Source organism: Oncorhynchus keta, chromosome 5 (assembly GCF_023373465.1).
Source record: "Oncorhynchus keta strain PuntledgeMale-10-30-2019 chromosome 5, Oket_V2, whole genome shotgun sequence".
Classification (NCBI taxonomy): Eukaryota; Metazoa; Chordata; class Actinopteri; order Salmoniformes; family Salmonidae; genus Oncorhynchus; species Oncorhynchus keta.
Window position 1 is genome coordinate 233,456 of NC_068425.1, and position 26,557 is coordinate 260,012.

Genomic DNA, 26,557 nt, shown 5'->3' on the forward strand with positions numbered 1-26,557 from the left:
ATGTTAGATCCCTTACTTCAAAGGCAATTATAGTCAATGAACTAATCACTGATCATAATCTTGATGTGATTGGCCTGACTGAAACATGGCTTAAGCCTGATGAATTTACTGTGTTAAATGAGGCCTCACCTCCTGGCTACACTAGTGACCATATCCCCGTGCATCCCGCAAAGGCGGAGGTGTTGCTAACATTTACGATAGCAAATTTCAATTTACAAAAAAAAAAAATGACGTTTTCGTCTTTTGAGCTTCTAGTCATGAAATCTATGCAGCCTACTCAATCACTTTTTATAGCTACTGTTTACAGGCCTCCTGGGCCATATACAGCGTTTCTCACTGAGTTCCCTGAATTCCTATCAGACCTTGTAGTCATTGCAGATAATATTCTAATCTTTGGTGACTTTAATATTCACATGGAAAAGTCCACAGACCCACTCCAAAAGGCTTTTGGAGCCATCATCGACTCAGTGGGTTTTGTCCAACATGTCTCTGGACCCACTCACTGTCACAGTCATACGCTGGACCTAGTTTTGTCCCATGGAATAAATGTTGTGGATCTTAATGTTTTTCCTCATAATCCTGGACTATCGGACCACCATTTTATTACGTTTGCAATTGCAACAAATAATCTGCTCAGACCCCAACCAAGGAACATCAAAAGTTGTGCTATAAATTCACAGACAACACAGATTCCTTGATGCCCTTCCAGACTCCCTCTGCCTACCCAAGGACGCCAGAGGACAAAAATCCGTTAACCACCTAACTGAGGATCTCAATTTAACCTTGCGCAATACCCTAGATGCAGTTGCACCCCTAAAAACTAAAAAAATGTCTCATAAGAAACTAGCTCCCTGGTACACAGAAAATACCCGAGCTCTGAAGCAAGCTTCCAGAAAATTGGAACGGAAATGGCGCCACACCAAACTGGAAGTCTTCCGACTAGCTTGGAAGGACGGTACCGTGCAGTACCGAAGAGCCCTTACTGCTGCTCGATCGTCCTATTTTTCTAACTTAATTGAGGAAAATAAGAACAATCCGAAATTCCTTTTTGATACTGTGGCAAAGCTAACTAAAAAGCAGCATTCCCCAAGAGAGGATGACTTTCACTTTAGCAGTGATAAATTCATGAACTTCTTTGAGGAAAAGATTATGATTATCAGAAAGAAAATTACGGACTCCTCTTTAAACCTGCGTATTCCTCCAAACCTCAGTTGTCCTGAGTCTGCACAACTCTGCCAGGACCTAGGATCAAGAGAGACACTCAAGTGTTTTAGTACTATATCTCTTGACACAATGATGAAAATAATTATGGCCTCTAAACCTTCAAGCTGTATACTGGACCCTATTCCATCTAAACTACTGAAAGAGCTGCTTCCTGTGCTTGGCCCTCCTATGTTGAACATAATAAACGGCTCTCTATCCACTGGATGTGTACCAAACTCACTAAAAGTGGCAGTAATAAAGCCTCTCTTGAAAAAGCCAAACCTTGACCCAGAAAATATAAAAAACTATCGGCCTATATCCAAGCTTCCATTCCTCTCAAAGATTTTAGAGAAGGCTGTTGCGCAGCAACTCACTGCCTTCCTGAAGACAAACAATGTATACGAAATGCTTCAGTCTGGTTTTAGACCCCATCATAGCACTGAGACGGCACTTGTAAAGGTGGTAAATTACATTTTAATGGCATCGGACCGAGGCTCTGCATCTGTCCTCGTGCTCCTAGACCTTAGTGCTGCTTTTGATACCATCGATCACCACATTCTTTTGGAGAGATTGGAAACCCAAATTGGTCTACACGGACATGTTCTGGCCTGGTTTAGGTCTTATCTGTCGGAAAGATATCAGTTTGTCTCTGTGAATGGTTTGTCCTCTGACAAATCAACTGTAAATGTCGGTGTTCCTCAAGGTTCTGTTTTAGGACCACTATTGTTTTCACTATATATTTTACCTCTTGGGGATGTTATTCGAAAACATAATGTAAACTTTCACTGCTATGCGGATGACACACAGCTGTACATTTCAATGAAACATGGTGAAGCCCCAAAATTGGCCTCGCTAGAAGCATGTGTTTCAGACATAAGGAAGTGGATGGCTGCAAACTTTCTACTATTAAACTCGGACAAAACAGAGATGCTTGTTCTAGGTCCCAAGAAACAAAGAGATCTTCTGTTGAATCTGACAATTAATCTTAATGGTTGTACAGTCGTCTCAAATAAAACTGTGAAGGACCTCGGCGTTACTCTGGACCCTGATCTCTCTTTTGAAGAACATATCAAGACCATTTCGAGGACAGCTTTTTTCCATCTACGTAACATTGCAAAAATCAGAAACTTTCTGTCCAAAAATGATGCAGAAAAATTAATCCATGCTTTTGTCACTTCTAGGTTAGACTACTGCAATGCTCTATTTTCTGGCTACCCGGATAAAGCACTAAATAAACTTCATTTAGTGCTAAATACGGCTGCTAGAATCCTGACTAGAACCAAAAAATTTGATCATATTACTCCAGTGCTAGCCTCTCTACACTGGCTTCCTGTCAAAGCAAGGGCTGATTTCAAGGTTTTACTGCTAACCTACAAAGCATTACATGGGCTTGCTCCTACCTACCTCTCTGATTTGGTCCTGCCGTACATACCTACACATACGCTACGGTCACAAGACGCAGGCCTCCTAATTGTCCCTAGAATTTCTAAGCAAACAGCTGGAGGCAGGGCTTTCTCCTATAGAGCTCCATTTTTATGGAACGGTCTGCCTACCCATGTCAGAGACGCAAACTCGGTCTCAACCTTTAAGTCTTTACTGAAGACTCATCTCTTCAGTGGGTCATATGATTGAGTGTAGTCTGGCCCAGGAGTGGGAAGGTGAACGGAAAGGCTCTGGAGCAACGAACCGCCCTTGCTGTCTCTGCCTGGCCGGTTCCCCTCTTTCCACTGGGATTCTCTGCCTCTAACCCTGTTACGGGGGCTGAGTCACTGGCTTGCTGGGGCTCTCTCGTGCCGTCCCTGGGGGGGTCACCTGGGTGGGTTGATTCACTGTTGTGGTCGGCCTGTCTGGGTTGGCGCCCCCCCCCCCTTGGGTTGTACCGTGGCGGAGATCTTTGTGGGCTATACTCGGCCTTGTCTCAGGATGGTAAGTTGGTGGTTGAAGATATCCCTCTAGTGGTGTGGGGGCTGTGCTTTGGGAAAGTGGGTGGGGTTATATCCTTCCTGTTTGGCCCTGTCCGGGGGTGTCCTCGGATGGGGCCACAGTGTCTCCTGACCCCTCCTGTCTCAGCCTCCAGTATTTATGCTGCAGTAGTTTATGTGTCGGGGGGCTAGGGTCCGTTTGTTATATCTGGAGTACTTCTCCTGTCCTATTCGGTGTCCTGTGTGAATCTAAGTGTGCATTCTCTAATTCTCTCCTTCTCTCTTTCTTTCTCTCTCTCGGAGGACCTGAGCCCTAGGACCATGCCCCAGGACTACCTGACATGATGACTCCTTGCTGTCCCCAGTCCACCTGGCCATGCTGCTGCTCCAGTTTCAACTGGCCTGGGCCCTAGGACCATGTCCCAGGACTACCTGACATGATGACTCCTTGCTGTCCCCAGTCCACCTGGCCATGCTGCTGCTCCAGTTTCAACTGTTCTGCCTTACTATTATTCAACCATGCTGGTCATTTATGAACATTTGAACATCTTGGCCACGTTCTGTTATAATCTCCACCCGGCACAGCCAGAAGAGGACTGGCCACCCCACATATGCTCTCTCTAATTCTCTCTTTCTTTCTCTCTCTCGGAGGACCTGAGCCCTAGGACCGTGCCCCAGGACTACCTGACATGATTCCCCAGTCCACCTGACTGTGCTGCTGCTCCAGTTTCAACTGTTCTGCCTTATTATTATTCGACCATGCTGGTCATTTATGAACATTTGAACATCTTGGTCATGTTCTGTTATAATCTCTACCCGGCACAGCCAGAAGAGGACAGGCCACCCCACATAGCCCGGTTCCTCTCTAGGTTTCTTCCTAGGTTTTGGCCTTTCTAGGGAGTTTTTCCTAGCCACCGTGCTTTTACACCTGCATTGTTTGCTGTTTGGGGTTTTAGGCTGGGTTTCTGTACAGCACTTTGAGATATCAGCTGATGTACGAAGGGCTATATAAATAAATTTGATTTGATTTTGATTTAGAAGGAAATCAGTCAATTTAAACAAATTCATTAGACTCTAATATACACATTTCACATGATTGGGCAGGGGCACAGCCATGGGTGGGCTGGGAGGGCATAGCCACACCCACTTTGGAGCCTGGCCAAGCCAATCAGAAATAGTTTTTCACAACACAAAAGGGTTTTATTATACACAGAAAAACTCCTCAGCACCCCACCTCCCCCCCCAGACAATCCCGCAGGTGAAGAAGGCGGATGTGGAGGTCCTGGGCTGGCGTGGTTACAGGTGGTCTGCGGTGTGCTGTGTTGTGAGGCCGATTGGATGTACTGCCAAATTATTTAAACGACATTGGAGGCGGCTTATGGTAGAGAAATGAACGTAAAATTATCTGGCCACAGCTCTTATCTGGCCACATTTGTGCGTATGGAACATTTTTGGGATCTTTTATTTCAGCTCATGAATCATGGGACCAACACTTCACATGTTGCATTTATATTATTGTTCAGTATAGTTAATGATCCCTGGTATATGGTGTACTGCTTTTGACCAGGTAGTGTTCTATATTGAGAATAGGGTGCTGTTTGGGACTGAGGCAGGATTTCTAGTCTCTACAGGCTCTGGGTGGAGTGGGATCCAGTTAACACACATACCTTGTCTCGATTACTTTTCTTTTTACCCACTAGCCTCATGAATTATAAACATTGGCATGCTTGAACATAAACGTGCGTGCAGGCACACACACACACACACACACACACACACACACACACACACACACACACACACACACACACACACACACACACACACACACACACACACACACACACACACACACACACACACACACACACACACACACACACACTTGAACATACACACAGACACTTTTAAGTTACACTGTTCAGCTCACATGGAGAGAATGTGGATCTCTGAGTCTATGTAGTCTTGGCTGCTGGACCCAGAAGACCACACAGGCTTAAGCCTGCTCTCCAAACAAAGCACAGAGAGAAGCCCCTTCAGTCTGACTGACAGGTTGTCAGCAAGGCCTCAGCACACACATAGGCATGTGACTAGCAGGAAGCAAAGGGGAGCCAGACTCTCTCTCTCTCTCCCTCTCTCGTTCGTGTTCTCTCCCCCCTCTCTCTCTCTCTCTCTCTCTCTCTCTCTCTCTCTCTCTCTCTCTCTCTCTCTCTCTCTCTCTCTCTGCTCTAACACTCTCCCCAGGCACGCCCATGTGTTGAATTTTGAGGATATGTTTTATTTCCATGTACATTTTATTCACTTGGCAGACACTCAGAAATTAGGGAGTGTTAAAATATATACTTCCAGTACAATCAAGGAGCCACATTTTCTGAAACTGTTCAAAAGTTGACCCATTCCTTTACTGGTATTTGAGTAGTAGTTTTATTTTAAGCTTTTATTTGAATACTTGTCAAAGATTATTAGACTAATTCTATTTGTCAAAGATTATTAGACTAATTCTATTTGTCAAATATTATTAGACTAATTCTATTTGTTAAAGATTACTGGAGTATTTCTTGTTTTTGTTTTCAATAATAACCAAGGAAATTGGGTCATGTCAACCATAGTCCAGACTGCTTCCTGATTGCTCCATCAGGTTGCTCCATCAACCATATGCAATGGATATGCTTTGACACATACACACACACACACACACACACACACACACACACACACACACACACATACAGGACGGCAACTCAACAGTGCCGTTTTACTCCAGTGTCCAGTGTTACATCCCACTGCGTGCTCCAATAGGGCATTATGCTCGCCTGTACATAATGTACTCACAGTCTGCACTCTTTTCTGTTTATAGTACACTGCTTTTGACCAGGGCCCAAAGGGCTCTGGTCAAAAGTAGTGCACTGTATAGGGAATAGGGTGCCATTGTGATGCAGTCACATTCAATGCCCTGGTTTGTTATTTGGGTTGTTTACTCCATAGCGGAGATTTCACATAATTTTCCCCTGGTCTAATTGAACTCTGTTTCTTAAAAACACGGCCGTGAAGAGGGACATGACCACACATCTAAAGGCTTTTCATGTTGATCCTTTTCACAGATACAGTCTTCGGAAACGGAAAGACCCCGGACTATCTCCTCTTAGGCAACATGGTTTATACAGTAAGTACGCATCTGAAATGGCATCTTTTTCCCTTTAAACAGTGCATTCAGAAAGTATTCAGGCTCTTTGACTTTTTCCACATTTTGTTACGATACAGCCTTATTTTAAAATTGATTAAAACAACTTTTCCCCCTCATCAATCTACACATAATACCCAATAATGACAAAGAAAATTCCAATTTTTTTTAAAGGAAAATAATATCACATTCAGACATTTTACTCAATACTTTGTTGAAGCACCTTTGGCAGTGATTACAGCCTCGTCTTCTTGGGTATGACTCTACAAGCTTTTGTATTTGCAGAGTTTCTCCCATTCTTCTCTGTAGATCCTATCCAGCTCTGTCAGATTGGATGGGGAGCGTCGCTGCACGGCTATTTTCAGGTCTCTCCAGAGATGGCCGATCGGGTTCAAGTACCGAAGCCACTCCTGCATTGTCTTGGCTGTGTGCTTAGGGTCGTTGTCCTGTTGGAAGGTGAACCTTCACCCCAGTCTGAGGTCCTGAGCATTCTGGAGCAGGTTTTCATCAAGGATCTCTCTGTACTTTGCTCTGTTCATCTGTCCCTTGATCCTGACTAGGGTTACACATTTTGGGAAATATTCAGAGGTGGAAACTGTCCATGGGAATTAACGGGAATATATGGGAATTAATGGAAATATATGCAAATTAATATTAATACCCTTTAAATGTAGATGTTTTTTTGCATTGGACATATTTGCCAATCATATGGAGACAGAAACATAAACCTTTTACCATACCTTATAAGTAGACATAACTGCAAATTATTAAATCCATCCAATGGAAATTTAAAAAAATATTTGGTTATGAATTGAGCTTTAATTAAATGAGTTGACTCTTCACATGGTATGATTTCCCTGAACATCAGAAGAAAGGTAATATCGAATGATCCCCAATGATCCATTGCATAAAATGATAGTCTGGAAACTAAAGCATTGGTTGTCTTCCTCTCAGGATTCCATGTCTTCTCCCTGGACCTCCTCAATGTCCACCTTTGAACATCAGACTCTGAGGCCTCATCTTCACTGTCACTTTCCAACCTTGTTGAGGATGGCTCGTTGTCAGGCTCAAAGAGCCTCAAATTTGCCCAATTGGCCACCAATCTTTCAATCCTGTATTGGTCAGCCTGTTGCGTGCTTTGGTGTGTGTGTGTTGTTCCCAAACAAGGACCAGTTGCCCTCTGAGGCTGCTGATGTTGGTGGGATTTAGAGGATGATGGCGGCAACAGGGGAAAGAGCCTCAGATCCACAAAGTCCCTTCCACCAGGTGGCTGATGAGAAATGTTGGCACGATTGCCATATTGCATCTCATTCCCAAAGCCCTTGCTTGGAAGTGTACTTCGCCAGACTGCCAAGAACCTTGCCCTCATCCAGGCCAAGGTGGCGAGACACAGTAGTGATGACACCATAGGCCTTGTTGATGTCTGCACCAAACAGGATGCTCTTGCCAGCATACTTGGGGTTCAACTTGTACGCTGCGGCGTGTATGGGCTTCAGGCAGAAGTCTTGACGCTTTTTGATGTATTTCAGAACTGCAGTTTCCTCTGCTTGGAGCAACAGTGAAGTGGGCATGGCAGTACTGATTTCTTCTCTTACATCTGCAAGCAGAGTCTGAACATCAGACAGGATGGCATTGTCTCCCTCAATCCGTGCAATGGCTACTGCTATATGTTTCAGGAGTTTCAGGCTGCTTACCACTCTCTCCCAAAATACATACTCCAAGAGGATCTTCTTGATGGGGCTGTCCATATCGGCAGACTGTGATATGGCCATTTCTTGGAGAGACTCCTTCCCCTCCACGAGACTGTCAAACATGATGACAACACCACAACGGGTGTTGCTGGGCAGCTTCAATGTGGTGCTCTTATTCTTCTCACTTTGCTTGGTGAGGTAGGTTGCTGCTATAACTTGATGACCCTTCAGATAGCTAACCAGTTCCTTGGCTCTCTTGTAGAGTGTATCCATTGTTTTCAGTGCCATGATGTCCTTGAGGAGCAGATTCAATGCATGAGCAGCACAGCCAATGGGTATGATGTGAAGGTAGGACTCCCCCACTTTAGACCATGCAGCCTTCATGTTCGCAGCATTGTCTGTCATCAGTGGGGTGGAGATGGTGTAGTTAATTATTCCTTGCCCATGAACATTTGACCACCCATCAGAGATGATCGCAATACAGTCTGCTTTCTCTATGACTTGCTTGACCCTCACTTTAACTCTGTTGAACTCTGCATCCAGCAAATGAGTAGATACATCATGTCTGGTTGGAGGGGTGCATGCTGGGTGAAGAACATGCATAAATCTCTTCCAATACACATTGCCTATGAGCATCAGAGGTGAACCAGTTGCATACACAGTTCGAGCAAGACATTCATCAGCATTTCTCTGACTACGTTCCTCCATTGAGTCAAAAAACTTCTGATTCCAGTAGGACCATAACCTGTTGCTATTGATAAGGTATCTGATTCATCATTTTCACCTCGAAACGAAGTAGAGGGACTTTTGTCAGAGGTTGCTAGTTGTGAACGCTGAGGAAACTTTATGCACTTGGCCAGATGATTCTGCATATTTGTTGCATTCTTCACATATGATTTGGCAGAGTATTTGCAAATGTACACAGCTTTTCCTTCTATATTTGTTGCAGTGAAATGCCTCCACCTGTCCCTGTAAAGATTCGGGGGAAAATAATGTTTTAAAAAATCAAATACAATTCCATGTACAGATAAATAGTTAAGCAATTAAACAACTCATTTGTAAGATACATGTTTTAAAATGAAACATGTATGGAAACAGGTGAATTAACACTCAGTTAGCAGGCTCAAGCAAGCTAAAACCCACATGGTAGCAAAAACTAACTAGCAGAAATTGTTAACAAGTAAGAAATGATTTAAACACACTTTGCTGTTGGCTACTATTTACTAGTTAGCAAAGAATCATATAAAATACTTTCACTCCACCCAGTATTTTAATCAAAACTTACCAGAAAGCGTATAGTCCTTGGCTCAGACAGTGCAGTAGTGTGGGCTCAGTAGCATCTCATTAGTGTGCCAGATCTTGAGAATCAGCTGTACATGTGATGGAAGTGTGCACTGCACATGTGATGGAAGAATGCACTGTGCACGCAGAGGGTTGCAATTCCATTCAATTGGGGATAGTTTAACCAAAATATGCCACAAGACCTAGAATGCCTTGTGTATCCCACAAAAAAGGTTTGCTGTTATAAGCTAACTTTTTTTGATAAATTTAAGAAACTTTCCAGGGCTTAATGTCCCATGGAAAATGCCGGATATTTACCGTAAAGTTTCCGATCCTTTGCAACCCTAATCCTGACTAGTATCCCAGACCCTGCCTCTGAAAAACATTCCCACAGCATGATGCTACCAACACCATGCTTCACCGTAGGGGTGGTGCCAAGTTTCCTCCAGACGTGATGTTTGGCATTCAGGCCAAAGAGATAAATATTGGTTTCATCAGACCAGAGAGTCTTGTTTCTCATGGTCTGAGAGAGTCCTTTGGGTGCCTTTTTGCGATCTCCAAGCGAGCTGTCATGTTCCTTTTACTGAGGATTCCGGCTTCCGTCTGGCTGCTCTACCATAATGGCCTGATGGGTTGAGTGCTGAAGAGATGCTTGTCCTTCTGGAAGTCTCGCCCATCTCCACAGAGGAACTCTGGAGCTCTGTCAGAGTGACCATCTGGTTCTTGGTCACCTCCCTGACCAATGCCCTTCTTCCACGATTGCTCAGTTTGGCCGGGCGGCCAGCTCTAGGAAGAGTCTTGGTGGCTCCAAACTTCCATTTAAGAACCTTGTGTTAGCCTCAGCGTCTTGCTGTGAGACTATTTATCAGTTTGTTTTGGTTTCTTTATTTGCTGAACGAAGCGTCATTACTGTGTATAAGTAAAATAATATATATACATATAATCTAGTTCTAAGACTTAGAATACATCTTCAGTTACACATATAAAATGCAATCTGTCAGTGCTTTCCGTGTCGAACTCCTGGTGACTTTGATTTGAACGTATTCTCAATGGCAGGGAAGATGTTGGTTTAGCATTTGACTTTGTGCTTTTCTGTTTCCGAGTTTGTGGTCATCACCATGTGCCTCAAAGCTGGCCTGGAGACCTCGTCTTGGACTATGGTAGGCTCTCTCCTCTTACTACAATATCTCGTCTATCCATCATCGTTCTCATACCACAGACACCTATAACAATAGGAACAAAAGAAGATCTTAAAAGGTCCATAAGGATATGTTCCATCCATCTGTTTGCCACCATTCACATTACATAGGCCTTACACCAGATCGACTAGCAGAATAACTTAGTCATTGTGTAATTACTCTGTATGCCTCACCCTCACCTCCCACACTGTGTTTATATATGTAGACAAAATGATGTAACATGCTCTGTCTCCTCCAGTTCAGTCACATTGCCATCTGGGGCAGCATCAGCCTGTGGGTGGTGTTCTTCGGTATCTACTCCTCTCTGTGGCCACTCATCTCTCTGGCTCCGGACATGTCTGGCGAGGTAAATACTCAACTGAAACTCCACCCTCCTTTAAACCCAGCAAAACATGTCTGATAACCTCTGCATTTACAGAACATTAGTAAGGGCTCCATTGGAAAATGAACAAACGTTGTAGAAATGTTCACTGTTTTCTGGGCATGCCCCCAGCGGTGATAAACCCTTCTATGTGATCACATCATTCATAACTCAACGTAATGAACAGTATCTCCTATCTCATTGCTGTTACTGACTGTGGTTGGTAGGAAGGTTTCAATGTGTCTACTCCGTAACCCAACTGTGTTTTTGAACTGAGGGCCCCAGTATAAGGGCACAAGGCGAGAGCCATATGCAGACACAGGAGGCAGATGGTTGAGCTCCGCTATTTATTATTACACAAGGGGTAGGCAAAAGGAAGGTCGGGTACAGGCAAGAGGTTAACCAGCTCTATCTGCCCCTGTCCGTCACTCTTGCTCTTTGTTTCGATCTCTATTGATCTCACTCTCTCTTTGCCCTCTCCTCTTTCTTTCCCGTCTCTCTCTCTCTCTCTCTCTCTCTCTCTCTCTCTCTCGCTCTCTCTCTCTCTCTCTCTCTCTCTTTGCTTGAAATGCCTGTCAGTGTCAGTGAGTTGACTGTAAAATAGTATTCAACATAAAAGGTTTTTCCAGAGGTTGATTATGTGAAGTGACCTCTCCGTCTCCTTGGGCTCTGGTCAAAAGTAGTTCACTATGTAGGGAGTATGGTGCCATTTGGGATGCACAATTTCACTCCCTTCCTCTTTACTCACATGTTTTTTTTGGATGGAGTTATTTATATTTAAGTGCACCTGTAGAGTCTCCAGCCCAGGCCGCTCATCAGGACTCACTTGCTTTGAAGCACAAGAATGCCCCTTCAGAATGGCACTGAGATGCCAGCTCCACCTACTGTATCGCTAGATAACCCAACCTCTCTCCACTCACATGCCAGCTCAATACAGCCAAGACCACGCTAGGACCCACAGAACAGAGACGATCCGTAGTGTGTGTGTTTTGAGTGTGTGTTTTGATTGTATGTGTTTGGGTGCGCGCCAGTGCGATGTGTGTTCATGCGTGCGAGTATATCTACGCTTACTTGTGTGAGTGTGCTGTCACCAGTGCCCCTGTGATTGAAGGAGCAGGGCCGCAGATGACAGTTTTCCTCACTATTTCTCCGCTCTGCCATATCTTTCCAAAACCACCAGGAACCCCTAGAAACTCCAGGGGGTGGATTGAAATATCAGGCTCCCAGCTCCCCATGGTTTGATAGAAACCCACAAGGTTCCTCACTATTAAACCTGTGAAAGACTCTATGATGGAATTAGAGAGGCTCTTCAGCATTGCTGTTGAGTTGACTTTGTACCCCTACACTGTTTTCGCACTGTCTCGGTGTTTTCGGAATACTTAAGGTGTCGTAAGTTAGCCCCCTCTGTGATTAAAACCACACACACACGGATCCATTAGGAGCCCAGAACCAACGATTTATGGAAGACTGAAGCGGCGGTGTAAGGCACAGGCTAGTCCATGGTGTGAGACTTTGCATTGTGTGTGTTATTTGAATTATGCATTATAATTCAAATGGATATGGGCGTACTTCTCGTGATCTAATACATGTCAAACTGACACTTTTGTCTGTCTGCTAATTTATCTCTCTCACCATTCTAATAATTATTGAGTTGCGTTGTAAATCACCATTGTACAGTTGCACCTGGATGACTTCTGTTGGGCTATACCTGTTTTTGTTAGCATTCTTTCCCTCTGTTTTTTTTCGGGATATCTCAGGGCTATTGTGAGGCGACACACAGAGCGTAAAAAGATGGACCCAACTGAGCAAGTCGAGTTTTATGTTTTCCATAGTTAAAGCTTAGTGGGGTGGGGGTGTTAAGGGATTGTGAACTCGTCATTTGCTTTTGCGTTGCAATGACGTTGTGGGGGTCATTTGCAGAGTTGTGGGCCGCATCTGATCAAGGCTCCTCTCACACACTCGTGCTCTCTTTCTTTCTCCTTCTCTTGCTTTTACTCACTTCTCCCTCTTTCTTGATCCCACTCTCTCTCTTTCTCCTTCCAGGGCATTAATTGAGCCGCCTCCATCTCTTTTCTCTCCCATCAAATCCTCAGGCACTGGCTTTTTCTTTCTGTGGCTGTGTTCACAGCCTGTCCAACAACACACTAACCCTAAGGATTTTGTTTGGCGAGGTAGCATGGAGCTGGTCACCAAGGGATTGGGGGTCATTTTTGGCCACAAACAAACACATCCAGCCTCAATTTGCAGTAGGATACAACTCTGAATCCTCAAATCACCCAATAGCCCTTCCCCTAGCTCCCTAGCGCTATAGCAGACCGGTCTACCCCTATGTTCTAACGTCCATCCAGATTGTAGTGTGGTCCGGTAGAGCCAGTAGAATTTGGCCAAAGGGACATGGATGAAGGTAGACCAAATCACTCACTGGGACTGGATTTGACTTAAATAACCCTAATTTCACCGGGCCCAATAAAAAAGAGACGCACAAAGAGAGACTGCGCCCAGGCTCCTAGTGTCTGAATATTAGCATCCAGAGGCTTTGGCTTTGGCAACAACCAGGCTCATACCGAGAAAAGGGCAGAGACTCAAATTTGACACCCTTTACAGATATGACAGAACGAGACATGGTAAGAGTGAGGTGTGTGTGAGTGTGGAAAGTTGACTTTTCTTTATCTATGCTTTCAAAAGTCGAAAGGTCCAGGAACAGGGTGAAAGCCAAGGGCTTGATTGTCCACCCTTCATATTTACCATCACAATGGCAGGCATTAACATTCTTGGAGTCCCACAATCACTGTGGCCTGTCAGGCATGGTCAGCCAACTGCCACTGCTGTGAGACCCCCTGACCAATGCATCCAGGCATAGTAATCACACGCCTCTACTCTGAGCCGATTGGATCAGTCTGTTCCTTTACCATCGCATGGAGGATGGCTTTGAAAAATATATTTTCTTAGACTAAGACACAGTTTGAAGAATGTCAAATATGACAAACAACTGTATTGGCGTGCCCATATCATATTCAGAGTGAAACAACAGTCTCATTTGTATATATAAGTACATTCCAAATTTGTACAGCAAACAAATTACACCTCTATACGATGTAGAAAACTGAGCTCTGCAACAGCAACAAAAGCTTACTCGTCTGCTCCAAACAAGATCTTAGGCCGTGTTGAGTGGCAGACTGAATGCTCTTTCACCTATGGCTATGAACGTTTCTAACTTGTTAGTGATAGACTGTGTGTGTATGCATGTGTTTGAGTGTGTGTGTCTGCGTCTGCGTCTCCAGTGGCTGTGAGAGGTTGGCGGCCTGTCAAAACACTGCGGACACCACTGTCTGCCTGCCCAGATGAGTTTATTAGTTTGTCCTAAAAATACAATCACACCCCTCTGCACTCCAGCTCCCATAGGCCTCCTGGAATGAGCCATTGCTGGCATCTACCAAACATTGCTGGCTCGGCCAGGATTTAGTGTATCTGTCATCCAAATCTTTAACAGGTAAACGTTTATTAAGATTAAGTTAAATTAAGTTTTGAATTTACAGATTAGCAAAGTAGTCAGACCTTCGATGCAGTTAATTTGGAACAGCATTTTTCAGAAGTTTGTTTAAATTAGAAGCTGGTTTATTTTTCATGCTCGTTGACTTCATTTAATCTATTTAACGTGCTGAGCCTATAAGCGCAGTTTATTTTCAAAATACTTTCAAGACAGTTTAAATGCGGCTATTAAAATGTGTGATACACTGGATGATAACGAAAATACTTACAGTGATGGTACGAAGAAAAAAAAGTATAGGTTTCTATCCGGGACTTCCTAACTTCAAACTTGACGTGAAAATGTTATTTTCCCTCAACTTATGTATTTTGGTCATTGCCGGGCAACATAGATAAAACTCCATTCATTCCAATACCATTTCAAACATTAGGAAAATGCCATTTTGATGTCCAGTTATTTGGGATTTCCTCTTTCCCAGATGTTTTGTCAGACATTGAAGTCCATTTCGCTGGTAATAGCTATTTTGGGAACACCTGAACGCTTTGATATCTTTCACACTGATGTGAGTGTGCGTGTGCCCTAATGCGCCGTCCCAGGGTCCAGCTTGTTTCGTATTACAGGATGACCATTGTCTTGTAAGGCCCAAATTAGTGATGCGAGGGGACGTGTGTTTTGCTCGTTAACATGTAATGACAGATAGTTTCATTGCAGCCGGTCCAAAGCAAACACAGCCCTGCGGAGACGACTGTATGGGACGGCCCACGGCAAGAGTATCCCTCCCTGCCTCCCCCTGACTTGCCAGACCAAATGGAACCTCCCGAGTCCTGGAGTTCCTTCTGGGCCAATGCGCTTTCGTCTAAACAGCAGACTGTTGTCTTGATGATCTGTGTGTTTTTGATGACCAGGGAGAAGATGCTGTCTCCTAAGATGTCAGAGTTACGATATCTGGAGAGATGTAAAGGCCTACATCAGAGGTGGATGAAGAAGAGTTGCCTCCAAGCTTGCGTTTTCCCAATGTATATCATATCAGTCTCAATGCACTCTTAGTGTTGCATCCTAAACGGCACCCTTTTCCCTATATAGTGCAATGCACTACTTGTGATCAGAGCTCTATAGGGCTCTGGTCAAAAGTAGTGCACTAAATAGAGAATATGGTTCCATTTGGGCCTTGGTTATCTCATGTATCTCATCTGTGGATTTATCTTGGCACTCTGTAGACAATGAGAGCATTTAGAATATACTGCACACAAAAACATTGGGACAGTGTTTATTATTTGAAGGTTATATAGCATAACAAATAGCTCTTTCTCTCTGTTGGCTGTCCTTACTACTACAAGTCAACGAGCATGAAGGGAAATGTTTCCAATGATACACACACACAGCTGTAGTTGACCTCCATCCTTTTATAGGTCAATAGATGGAAGGACTACCTTTAGAACTTCATCAGTGGACATCAGTGGACTTTGATGTGTGGCTGCTCTGCCCTTCTCATGTTTCTCTCGAAAATGTGATGACAAGGCTGAATAAGTGTGTCCTACTGTATTTCCTCCCCTCTGGCTAGAAGTTGGCACAGATCTAGGATTAGCTACTTGCTTACCTTAATCATTGGCGGGTTGAACGCAAAACTGACCTTTAACTGACCTTTATCTTTGTCTGAGGTCAGCTACAGTACATCCTACTCCATCCCCCTCTCCACTGGTATGGTGTGCGTCTAATGCCTCTTCCTAGTCAGACATGGAGCTTTACCCAGTCAATCAATCAATAACATTTTTTTTATACGGCCCTTTTTACATCAGTAGATGTCACAAAGTGCTTATACAGAAACCCAGCCTAAAACCCCAAAGTGCAAGTAATGCCGATGTAGAAGCACGGTGGCTAGGAAAAAACTCTCTAGACAGGCAGGAACCGAGGAAGAAACCTAGAGAGGAACCAGGGGTGGCCAGTCCTCTTATGGCTGTGCCGGGTGGAGATTGTAAGAGTACACGGCCATTAAGGCCAGATTGTTCTTCAAGATGCTCATAGACGACCAGCAGGGTTAAATAATAATCACAGTGGTTGCAGAGGGTGCAACAGGTCAGCACCTGAGGAGTAAAAGCTTCCAATTGGCTCATTCTTCTCCCCTGTAACTGTTCCCCAGGTCATTGCGGTAAATGAGAATGTGTTCTCAGTCAACTTACCTGATAAAATAAGGGTCAAATAAAAAATGTCAGTTGGCTTTTTGAGACAGTGGGTGCTGTACCCAAGGTTCTTCACTGATAGGGAATACTTGGAATAAGGGGTTTGGACATACTTCCCATTTGTGTCATTTGGAATGACCCCATTAAAGAGTGTAAAGGATACGACAGTACTGACTAGCATAGTAAAGGACACTACAGTACTAACTAGCATAGTAAAGGACACTACAGGACTAACAAGCATAGTAGAGGACACTACAGTACTAACGAGCATAGTAAAGGACACTACAGTACTAACTAGCATAGTAAAGGACACTACAGTACTAACTAGCATAGTAAAGGACACTGCAGGACTAACTAGCATAGTAAAGGACACTACAGTACTAACTAGCATAGTAAAGGACACTACAGGACTAACTAGCATAGTAAAGGACACTACAGTACTAACTAGCATAGTAAAGGGCACTACAGTACTAACTAGCATAGTAAAGGACACTACAGTACTAACTAGCATAGTAAAGGACACTACAGTACTAACTAGCATAGTAAAGGACACTACAGTACTCACTAGCATAGTAAAGGACACTATAGTACTAACTAGCATAGTAAAGGACACTACAGTACTAACTAGCATAGTAAAGGACACTACAGAACTAACTAGCATAGTAAAGGACACTACAGAACTAACTAGCATAGTAAAGGACACTACAGTACTAACTAGCATAGTAAAGGACACTACAGTACTAACTAGCATAGTAAAGGACACTACAGTACTAACTAGCATAGTAAAGGAAACTACAGTACTAACTAGCATAGTAAAGGACACTACAGGACTAACTAGCATAGTAAAGGACACTACAGTACTAACGAGCATAGTAAAGGACACTACAGTACTAACTAGCATAGTAAAGGACACTACAGGACTAACGAGCATAGTAAAGGACACTACAGTACTAACGAGCATAGTAAAGGACACTACAGTACTAACTAGCATAGTAAAGGACACTACAGTACTAACTAGCATAGTAAAGGACACTACAGGACTAACTAGCATAGTAAAGGACACTACAGTACTAACTAGCATAGTAAAGGACACTACAGTACTAACTAGCATAGTAAAGGACACTGCAGGACTAACTAGCATAGTAAAGGACACTACAGTACTAACTAGCATAGTAAAGGACACTACAGGACTAACTAGCATAGTAAAGGACACTACAGTACTAACTAGCATAGTAAAGGACACTACAGTACTAACTAGCATAGTAAAGGACACTACAGTACTAACTAGCATAGTAAAGGACACTACAGTACTAACTAGCATAGTAAAGGACACTACAGTACTCACTAGCATAGTAAAGGACACTATAGTACTAACTAGCATAGTAAAGGACACTACAGTACTAACTAGCATAGTAAAGGACACTACAGTACTAACTAGCATAGTAAAGGACACTACAGTACTAACTAGCATAGTAAAGGACACTACAGTACTAACTAGCATAGTAAAGGACACTACAGTACTAACTAGCATAGTAAAGGACACTACAGTACTAACGAGCATAGTAAAGGACACTACAGTACCAACTAGCATAGTAAAGGACACTACAGTACTAACTAGCATAGTAAAGGACACTACAGTACTAACTAGCATAGTAAAGGACACCACAGTAACTAACTGCACAAAGCTACTTCCTCAGCCCTAGGTGGGTTCTAAGGATCACAGTTGAAACTAAAACAACATGAGTGTAATTTAGTCACAGTGGATTACCAACTATGGTCAAATTAGGTTGACCCATCATTTTATTGTTTAGAAATGCCATTTTATGCCATAGAAATGCCTAAAGCAAGCTGACCCTCTTATTTTCTGCTGAGGACCTCCTTTACTGCTTCACAAACTATTTTGTTTGCAATGACCCAAGGAATGTGTTCCTGTTGTTCTGTGTGTGTGTACATGTGTGTCTCAGGCTGACATGATGTTCAGTTCGGGAGTCTTCTGGATGGGCCTGGTCTTTATCCCTGTCACCTCCCTGGTCTTTGACATGGCCTACAAAGTGTGAGATCCCCTCCATGCACCTCCATGTCCTGCTTTAGGACACTTTTCTAGGGAATCTTCTTAGATCACAAATAGATCACATGCACTCAAGACATTTACAGTTGAAGTCGGAAATGTACATACACTTAGGTTGTAGTCATTAAAACTCATTTTTCAACCACTACATAAATTTCTTGTTAACAAACTATAGTGTTGGCAAGTCAATTAGGACATATACAGTGGGGCAAAAAAGTATTTAGTCAGCCATCAATTGTGCAAGTTCTCCCACTTAAAAAGATGAGAGAGGCCTGTAATTTGCATCATAGGTACAGTTCAACTATAACAGACAAAATGAGGGGAAAAAATCCAGAAACTCACATTGTAGGATTTTTTATTATTTTTTTGGCAAATTATGGTGGAAAATAAGTATTTGGTCAAAACAAAAGTTTATCTCAATACTTTGTTATATACCCTTTGTTGGCAATGACAGAGGTCAAACGTTTTCTGTAAGTCTTCACAAGGTTTTCACACACTGTTGCTGGTTTTTGGCCCATTCCTCCATGCAGATCTCCTCTAGAGCAGTGATGTTTTGGGGCTGTTGCTGGGCAACACGGACTTTCAACTCCCTCCAAAGATTTTCTATGGGGTTGAGATCTGGAGACTGGCTAGGCCACTCCAGGACCTTGAAATGCTTCTTACGAAGCCACTCCTTCATGCCCAGGCGGTGTGTTTGGGATCATTGTCATGCTAAAAGACCCAGCCACGTTTCATCTTCAATGCCCTTGCTGATGGAAGGAGGTTTTCACTCAAAATCTCCCGATACATGGCCCCATTCATTCTTTCCTTTACACGGATCAGTCGTCCCTTTGCAGAAAAACAGCCCCAAAGCATGATGTTTCCACCCCCATGCTTCACAGTAGGTATGGTCGTCCTGGTCCCTTTGCAGAAAAACAGCCCCAAAGCATGATTTTTCCACCCCCATGCAACTCAGCATTCTTTGTCCTCTAAACACGACCAGTTTAGTTTTTACCAAAAAGTTATATTTTGGTTTCATCTGACCATATGACATTCTCCCAATCTTCTTCTGGATCATCCAAATGCTCTCTAGCAAACTTCAGATGGGCCTGGACATGTACTGGCTTAAGCAGGGGGACACATCTGGCACTGCAGGTTTGAGTCCCTGTGTCCCGTAGTATGTTACTGATGGTAGGCTTTGTTACTTTGGTCCCAGCTCTCTGCAGGTCATTCACTAGGTTCCCCCTCCCCACCGTGTGGTTCTGGGATTTTTGCTCACCGTTCTTGTGATCATTTTGACCCCACGGGGTGAGATCTTGCGTGGAGCCCCAGATCGAGGGAGATTATCAGTGGTATTGTATGTCTACCATTTCCTAATAATTAATCCCACAGTTGATTTCTTCAAACCAAGCTGCTTACCTATTGCAGATTCAGTCTTCCCAGCCTGGTGCAGGTCTACAATTTTGTTTCTGGTGTCCTTTGACAGCTCTTTGGTCTTGGCCATAGTGGAGTTTGGAGTGTGACTGTTTGAGGTTGTGGACAGGTGTATTTTATACTGATAACAAGTTCAAACAGGTGCCATTAATACAGGTAACGAGTGGAGGACAGAGGAGCCTCTTAAATAAGTGAAGGTCTGTGAGAGCCAGAAATCTTGCTTGTTTGTAGGTGACCAAATACTTATTTTTCACCATAATTTGCAAATAAATTCATTAAAAATCCTACAATGTGATTTTCTGGATTTTTTTTCTCATTTTGTCTGTCATAGTTGAAGTGTACCTATGATGAAAATTACAGGCCTGGTGGCTGACTAAATACTTTTTTGCCCTACTGTACTTTGTGCATGACACAAGTAATTTTTCCAACAATTGTTTACAGACAGATTATTTCACTTATAGTTCACTGTATCAAAATTCCAGTTTACATAGGCTAAATTGACTGTGCCTTTAAACAGCTTGGAAAATTCCAGAAAATTATTTCATGGCTTTAGAAGCTACTGATAGGCTAATTGACATAATTTGAGTCAATTGGACCACGCAGCCGTCATACCGCCCAGGAAGGAGACGCGTTCTGTCTCTTAGGGATGAACGTACTTTGGTGCTAAAAGTGCAAATCAATCCCAGAACAACGGCAAAAGGACCTTGTGAAGATGCTGGAAAAAAACAGGTACAAAAGTATCTATATCCACAGTATGTCGTCAGTCCTATATCGACTTAACCTGAAAGGCAACTCAGCAAGGAAGAAGCCACTGCTTCAAAACTGCCACAAAAAAAAAGCCAGACTACGGTTTGCAACTGTACATGGGGACAAAGATCATACATTTTGGAGAAATGTCCTTTGGTCTGATGAAACATAAATAGAACTGTTTGGTCATAATGACCATCATTATGTTTGGAGGAAAAAGGGGGAGGCTTGCAAGACAAAGAACACCGTCCCAACCGTGAAGCACTGGGTGGCAGCATCATGTTGTGGGGGTGCTTTGCTGCAGGAGGGACTGGTGCACTTCAGAAAATAGATGGCATCATGAGGAATTGACAATTATGTGGATATATTGAAGCAACATCTCAAGACATCAGTCAGGAAGTTAAGCTTGGTCGCAAATAGGTCTTCCAAATGGACAATGACCCCAAGCATACTTCCAAAGTTGTGGCAAAATGGTTTAAGGACAACAAAGTCAAGGTATTGGAGTAGCCATCACAAAGCTCTGACCTCAATCCTGTAGAATATTTGTGGGCAGAACTGAAAAAGCGTGTGCGAGCAAGGAGGCCTACAAACCTGACTCCATTACACCAGCTCTGTCAGGAGGAATGGGTTAAAATTCACCCAACTAATTGTGGGAAGCTTGTGGAAGGCTACCCAAAACGTTTGACCCAAGTTAAACAATTTAAAGGCAATGCTACCAAATACAAATTGAGTGTATGTAAACTTCTGACTCACTGGGAATGTGATGAAAGAAATTAAAGCTGAAGTAAATCATTATCTCTACTATTATTCTTACATTTCACATTCTTAACTGACCTAAGACAGGGAATTTGTACTTGGATTAAATGTCAGGAATTGTGAAGAGCTGAGTTTAAATGTATTGGGCTAAAATGTATATAATCTTCCAACTCTACACTGAGTATACCAAACATTAGGAACACCTTCCTAATATTGAGTTGCACCCCAATTCGTCGGGCATGTTCTCTACAAGGTGTTGAAAGCGTTCCGCAGGGATGCTGGCGCATGTTTACTCCATTGCTTCCCACAGTTGTTTCGAATTGGCTGGATGTCCTTTGGGTGGTGGACCATTCTTGATACAGACAGGGAACTGTTGAGCATGAAAAACCTGCAAGATCTGCAGTTCTTGACCCAAATCGGTGCGCCTGGCACCTACTACCATACCCTGTTCAAAGGCACTTAAATATTTTGTCTTGCCCATCCCTCTGAATGGCACACATACACAATCCATGTTTCAATTGTCTCAAGGCTTAAAAATCCTTCTTTAAGCTGTCTTCTCCCCTTCATCTACACTGATTGAAGTGGATTTAGCCAGTTCAATAAGGGATCATAGCTTTCACCTGGTCAGTCTATGACAGGGAAAGAGCAATGTTTTGTATACTCAGTGGAGAAAAAACATTTATAATATTAAAGTACATATACAAGCAATTTATATTTATGAGAATGTATAGGATATCTGTGGTGTAACATTTATAGTGTTTGATTCATAACAAATTCTTAAGTTTGTCATATTTATAGTTATTCGATTTACTGACCGATTCAAAGTATAGATAAGTGTGTACAACTCAGATTTAAATCATTCATTGAAATAAGTATAGGGATCTCTTAATCAGCCTCATAGTCCTGGGAAAGACAAAGGAATTCAACTCACAGCAAATACAATTTGTTACAGTCAACTGGCAAATTAAGCGAATAGGATTTTTATATACAGTGCCTTTGGTAAAGTATTCAGACCCCCAGCCTTATTCTAAAATTCATTAAATAAATACAAATTCTCAGCAACCTACACACAATACCCTATTATGACAAAGCGAAAACAGGTTTTTAGAAATGTTTGCTCATTTTTTTTTTAATCTAACAGAAATATCTTATTTACTTAAAGGGATACCCCAACTTTTATTCAATTTTCGCCTAAATGACATACCCAAATCTAGCTGCCTGTAGCTCAGGCCCTGAAGCAAGGATATGCATATTCTTGGTACCATTTGAAAGGGAACACTTTGAAGTTTGTGGAAATTGTGAATTGAATGTAAGAGAATATAACACAATAGATCTGATAGAAGAAAATACAAAGAAAAAAACAACCAGTATTTTTATACCACCATCTTTGAAATGCAAGAGAAAGGTCATAATTCTAGCCATCAATCTGGTTGTAATTCCAATAGTGTCCACAAGATGGAAGCAGTGTTTGTGCAACGTTTCAGATGGATAACTTGACGTATGAGTGAACTACAATACTTTTAGTGTGAAGGTACATTTGGGCAAATCGTGAAGGAGACAATCGCATTCATATTCCATTTTTCTGCAAGAATATCGTCAAATCTCTATACTTGGACTTTGATTTAGCTTTCCAAGTATTTGTAGCCATATTATAAGTTCAACATTTGCAAAACAACAAGTTTTCATAACTTCATAACTCTGAATATCCTTATTTTTGTCGTACAAGGTTAGTAGCTACATTTTACAACATATACATGGTTTCCGGATACTCCCGTAAATCCCAGCTCATTGGCTATCTAGCTAGCTTTGTTTGACCCCGATTGGTGCTTTTTTGACAAAGATACAGTCGTTCAAGTGATGGCCGCCCGCGTCATCGGCGTGGCTTGAAGGTGTCGCTCTCTGACCAAATGGTGTCCTATAGGATATTCTACACCCCTAATGAAATAGTGAAGTCTTATTACCTTCTAGGATCTATGAGGAATAGACACACATTTGATTTGACTCGTTGAAACAATGTTTAGGGTGAGATTTTCACTTTGCAAATTGAACGAGTGGAAATACAAAATCGATCGTGCATGCTATATGGACCTTTTTAGGATATGAAAAATAATTTTATCTAACAAAACGACACTTCATGTCATCTCTGGGACCTTTGGATGATAAATCAGGATTTCAGCAGGATTTCAGAAAGTAAGTACACATTTCACCTTCAGAGGTGAATTTATCAAACCTATCGCATTGAAAAAAAAGTGTTTTATTGTTAGGAGCTCCACTCAAACAACAGCATGACATTTTGTCACAGTAATAGCTACTGTAAATTGGACAGTGCAGTTATATTAACAAGAATTTAAGCTTTCAGTCTACAATAGACACTTATATGTTTCCTGAGATTTGTTGTTTCTCTAAAATCTGCGATCTTGACATAACGCGCTGCATGATTTACTGGTGGTAAATCGGAACGTGGATCCTTAATTAAGTATTTAAAAAAAAAAAAACATTTTAGCAAATATTTTAGCCCTGCCACAAAAAGACCAGCTGACATCATGTCAGGGATTCTCTCGTTAACACAGGTGTGAGTGTTGACGAGGACAAGAATGGAGATCACTCTGTCATACTGATTGAGTTCGAATAACAGACTGGAAGCTTCAAAAGGAGGGTGGTGCTTGGAATCATTGTTCTTCCTCTGTCAACCATGGTTACCTGCAAGGAAACGTGCCGTCATCATTTCTTTGCACAAAAAGGGCTTCACAGGCAAGAATATTGCTGCCAGTAAGATTGCACCTAAATCAACCATTTATCGGATAATCAAGAACTTCAAAGAGAGCGGTTCAATTGTTGTGAAGAAGGCTTCAGGGCACCCAAGAAAGTCCAGCAAGCACCAGGACCGTCTCCTAAAGATGATTCAGCCACGGGATCGGGGCACCACCAGTACAGAGCTTGCTCAGGAATGGCAGCAGGCAGGTGTGAGTGGATCTGCACGCACAGTGAGAAGAATACTTTTGTTGGATGGCCTGGTGTCAAGAAGGGCAGCAAAGAAGCCACTTCTTTCCAGGAAAAACATCAGGGACAGACTGATATTCTGCAAAAGGTACAGGGATTGGACTGCTGAGGACTGGGGTAAAATCCCCTTTCCGATTATTTGGGGCATCCGGAAAAAACCTTGTCCGGAGAAGACAAGGTGAGCGCTACTATCTGTCCTGTGTCATGCCAACAAGTAAAGCATCCTGAGACCATTCATGTTACTTCTCAGCCAAGGGAGTGGGCTCACTCACAATTTTGCCTTCAGTATACCATAGTAACATCTGACAAAATGATCTAAAGACACTGAAGCGGCAAACTTTGTGGAAATGAATAATTGTGTCATTCTCCAAACTTTTGGCCACGGCTGTAGATTGATAAGGGGGAAAAACAATGAATCCATTTTGGAATAGGCTGTAACTTAACAAAATTTTGAAAAAGTGAAGGGCTCTGAATACTTTACGATGGCACTGTACTTTTAGAAAAGCCTCATGGGACTGATTTGGGATGTTGGGTACATAGACATATAATAATACTGTATAATAATATTAAATAGTGTTGTATTCAGTTGTGATTGTGAATGCCTGTTGGTGACGTCTGCTCCTTTTGACCAACAGTCTGAAGAAGGTGTTCTTTAAGACCCTGGTGGATGAGGTAAAGGAGCTGGAAGCCTTTTCCAAGGACCCCGGAGCCGTGGTGCACGGGACGAGGTACTGTGCCATCTCAGACACTTTTCTCACCTTCCTTATTCTCCTTGGCGTGTGTCCCAAATGGCACCCCTTTCCCTATATAGTGCACTACTTTTGACCAGAGCCCTATTGGTCTTGGTCAAAAGTACTGCATTAAATAGGAAATATGGTGTTATTTAGGACTCATGCTATATTTTATTCTTCACAATGCCTCATAACTCTAAGATATCTGAATTACTTTTCTTAATATGTTACATTCCTGAATACTCTTTGTATTTCTTCTTACACAGCAGGTACAACACATGATTTACAGTGTCATACAGTTTATAACTTCTAAACGTATACAGTGTATAGCTTATAATTGCTCCTTGAGGATTCACAAATATTTATCCTGGCTTCCCTATTGATAGTATTTTGGCATAATTACTGTCTGCCTACTGTACACATACGGTACAGTTCACCCTGCACCGAAATGGCTGATTTTGGCGTACAGAGGCCCGTTTTCAGCAACCATCACTCCTGTGTTCCAATGGCACGTTGTGTTAGCTAATCCAGGTTTATCATTTTAAAAGGCTAGTTGATCATTAGAAAAACCTTTTGCAATGATGTTAGCACGGCTGACAACTGTTGTGCAGATTAAAGAAGCAATAAAACTGGCCTTCTTGGATTTCTATTTGCCATATATTATTTTGCTTGGAACATTATTCTTTCCCTCTGAAAGTGTGTGGCGAGAGGCTGTACTGTACTGTACTTTAGCACCTTCAGTATATTCAAGACATGCATCTTGAGCTGAGCTCCCGGAGATGGGGGTTGTCCCAAATGGCACCCTATTCCCTATATTGTGCACTACTTTTGTCCAGGGCCCTGGTCAAAAGTAGTGCACTATGTATGGAAATGGGCTCGTATCAGTAAGCCGGGGCCGGACCCCATCGAAGGCCCGTGGAGTTCATTAGCATGGATCAGATCAGTGTGAAATCTCCTGCCGGCTGAAAGTCTTCCCCCATTGGCCACAGTCCAGGGCCCAGCAGGCTTGGAACCCTGGAGCTGAAGACACAGACACCCAGTTCCTTTCTCACATGCACACACAACTATATAAACACACATACATACATGCACGCAAACCACACATGCCATCTCTCTCTCTTTCTCGCTCTCTTTTTCTCACACACACACACACACACATGTTTTACTATGCTTCTGGGGACCTAACATTTATTTCCATTCAAAATCATGTTTTCCCTAACCCCTAAACCTTACCTTAACCTTAACCCCTAATCTTAAAATAGCCTTTGTCCTCTAGGGGTGTGGGGAGAAGGGATAATTTTCCTTGTTTTACTATCCTTGTGGGGACTTTGGGGATTTCT

At 42.7% G+C, this 26,557-nt stretch overlaps 1 protein-coding gene across 1 annotated transcript in view; it reads left to right on the top strand.

Annotated features, from left to right (window-relative positions):
* Window positions 1-26,557, top strand: part of LOC118384751 (phospholipid-transporting ATPase IA-like) — a 45,682-nt gene that overhangs the window by 16,270 nt on the left and 2,855 nt on the right. Inside the window, exons 2-6 of the mRNA XM_035771489.2 lie at window positions 6,227-6,288; window positions 10,382-10,438; window positions 10,716-10,823; window positions 18,467-18,555; window positions 25,122-25,214. Coding sequence (XP_035627382.2) covers window positions 6,227-6,288; window positions 10,382-10,438; window positions 10,716-10,823; window positions 18,467-18,555; window positions 25,122-25,214 — 409 coding nt within the window. The remainder of the gene's footprint in view (window positions 1-6,226; window positions 6,289-10,381; window positions 10,439-10,715; window positions 10,824-18,466; window positions 18,556-25,121; window positions 25,215-26,557) is intronic.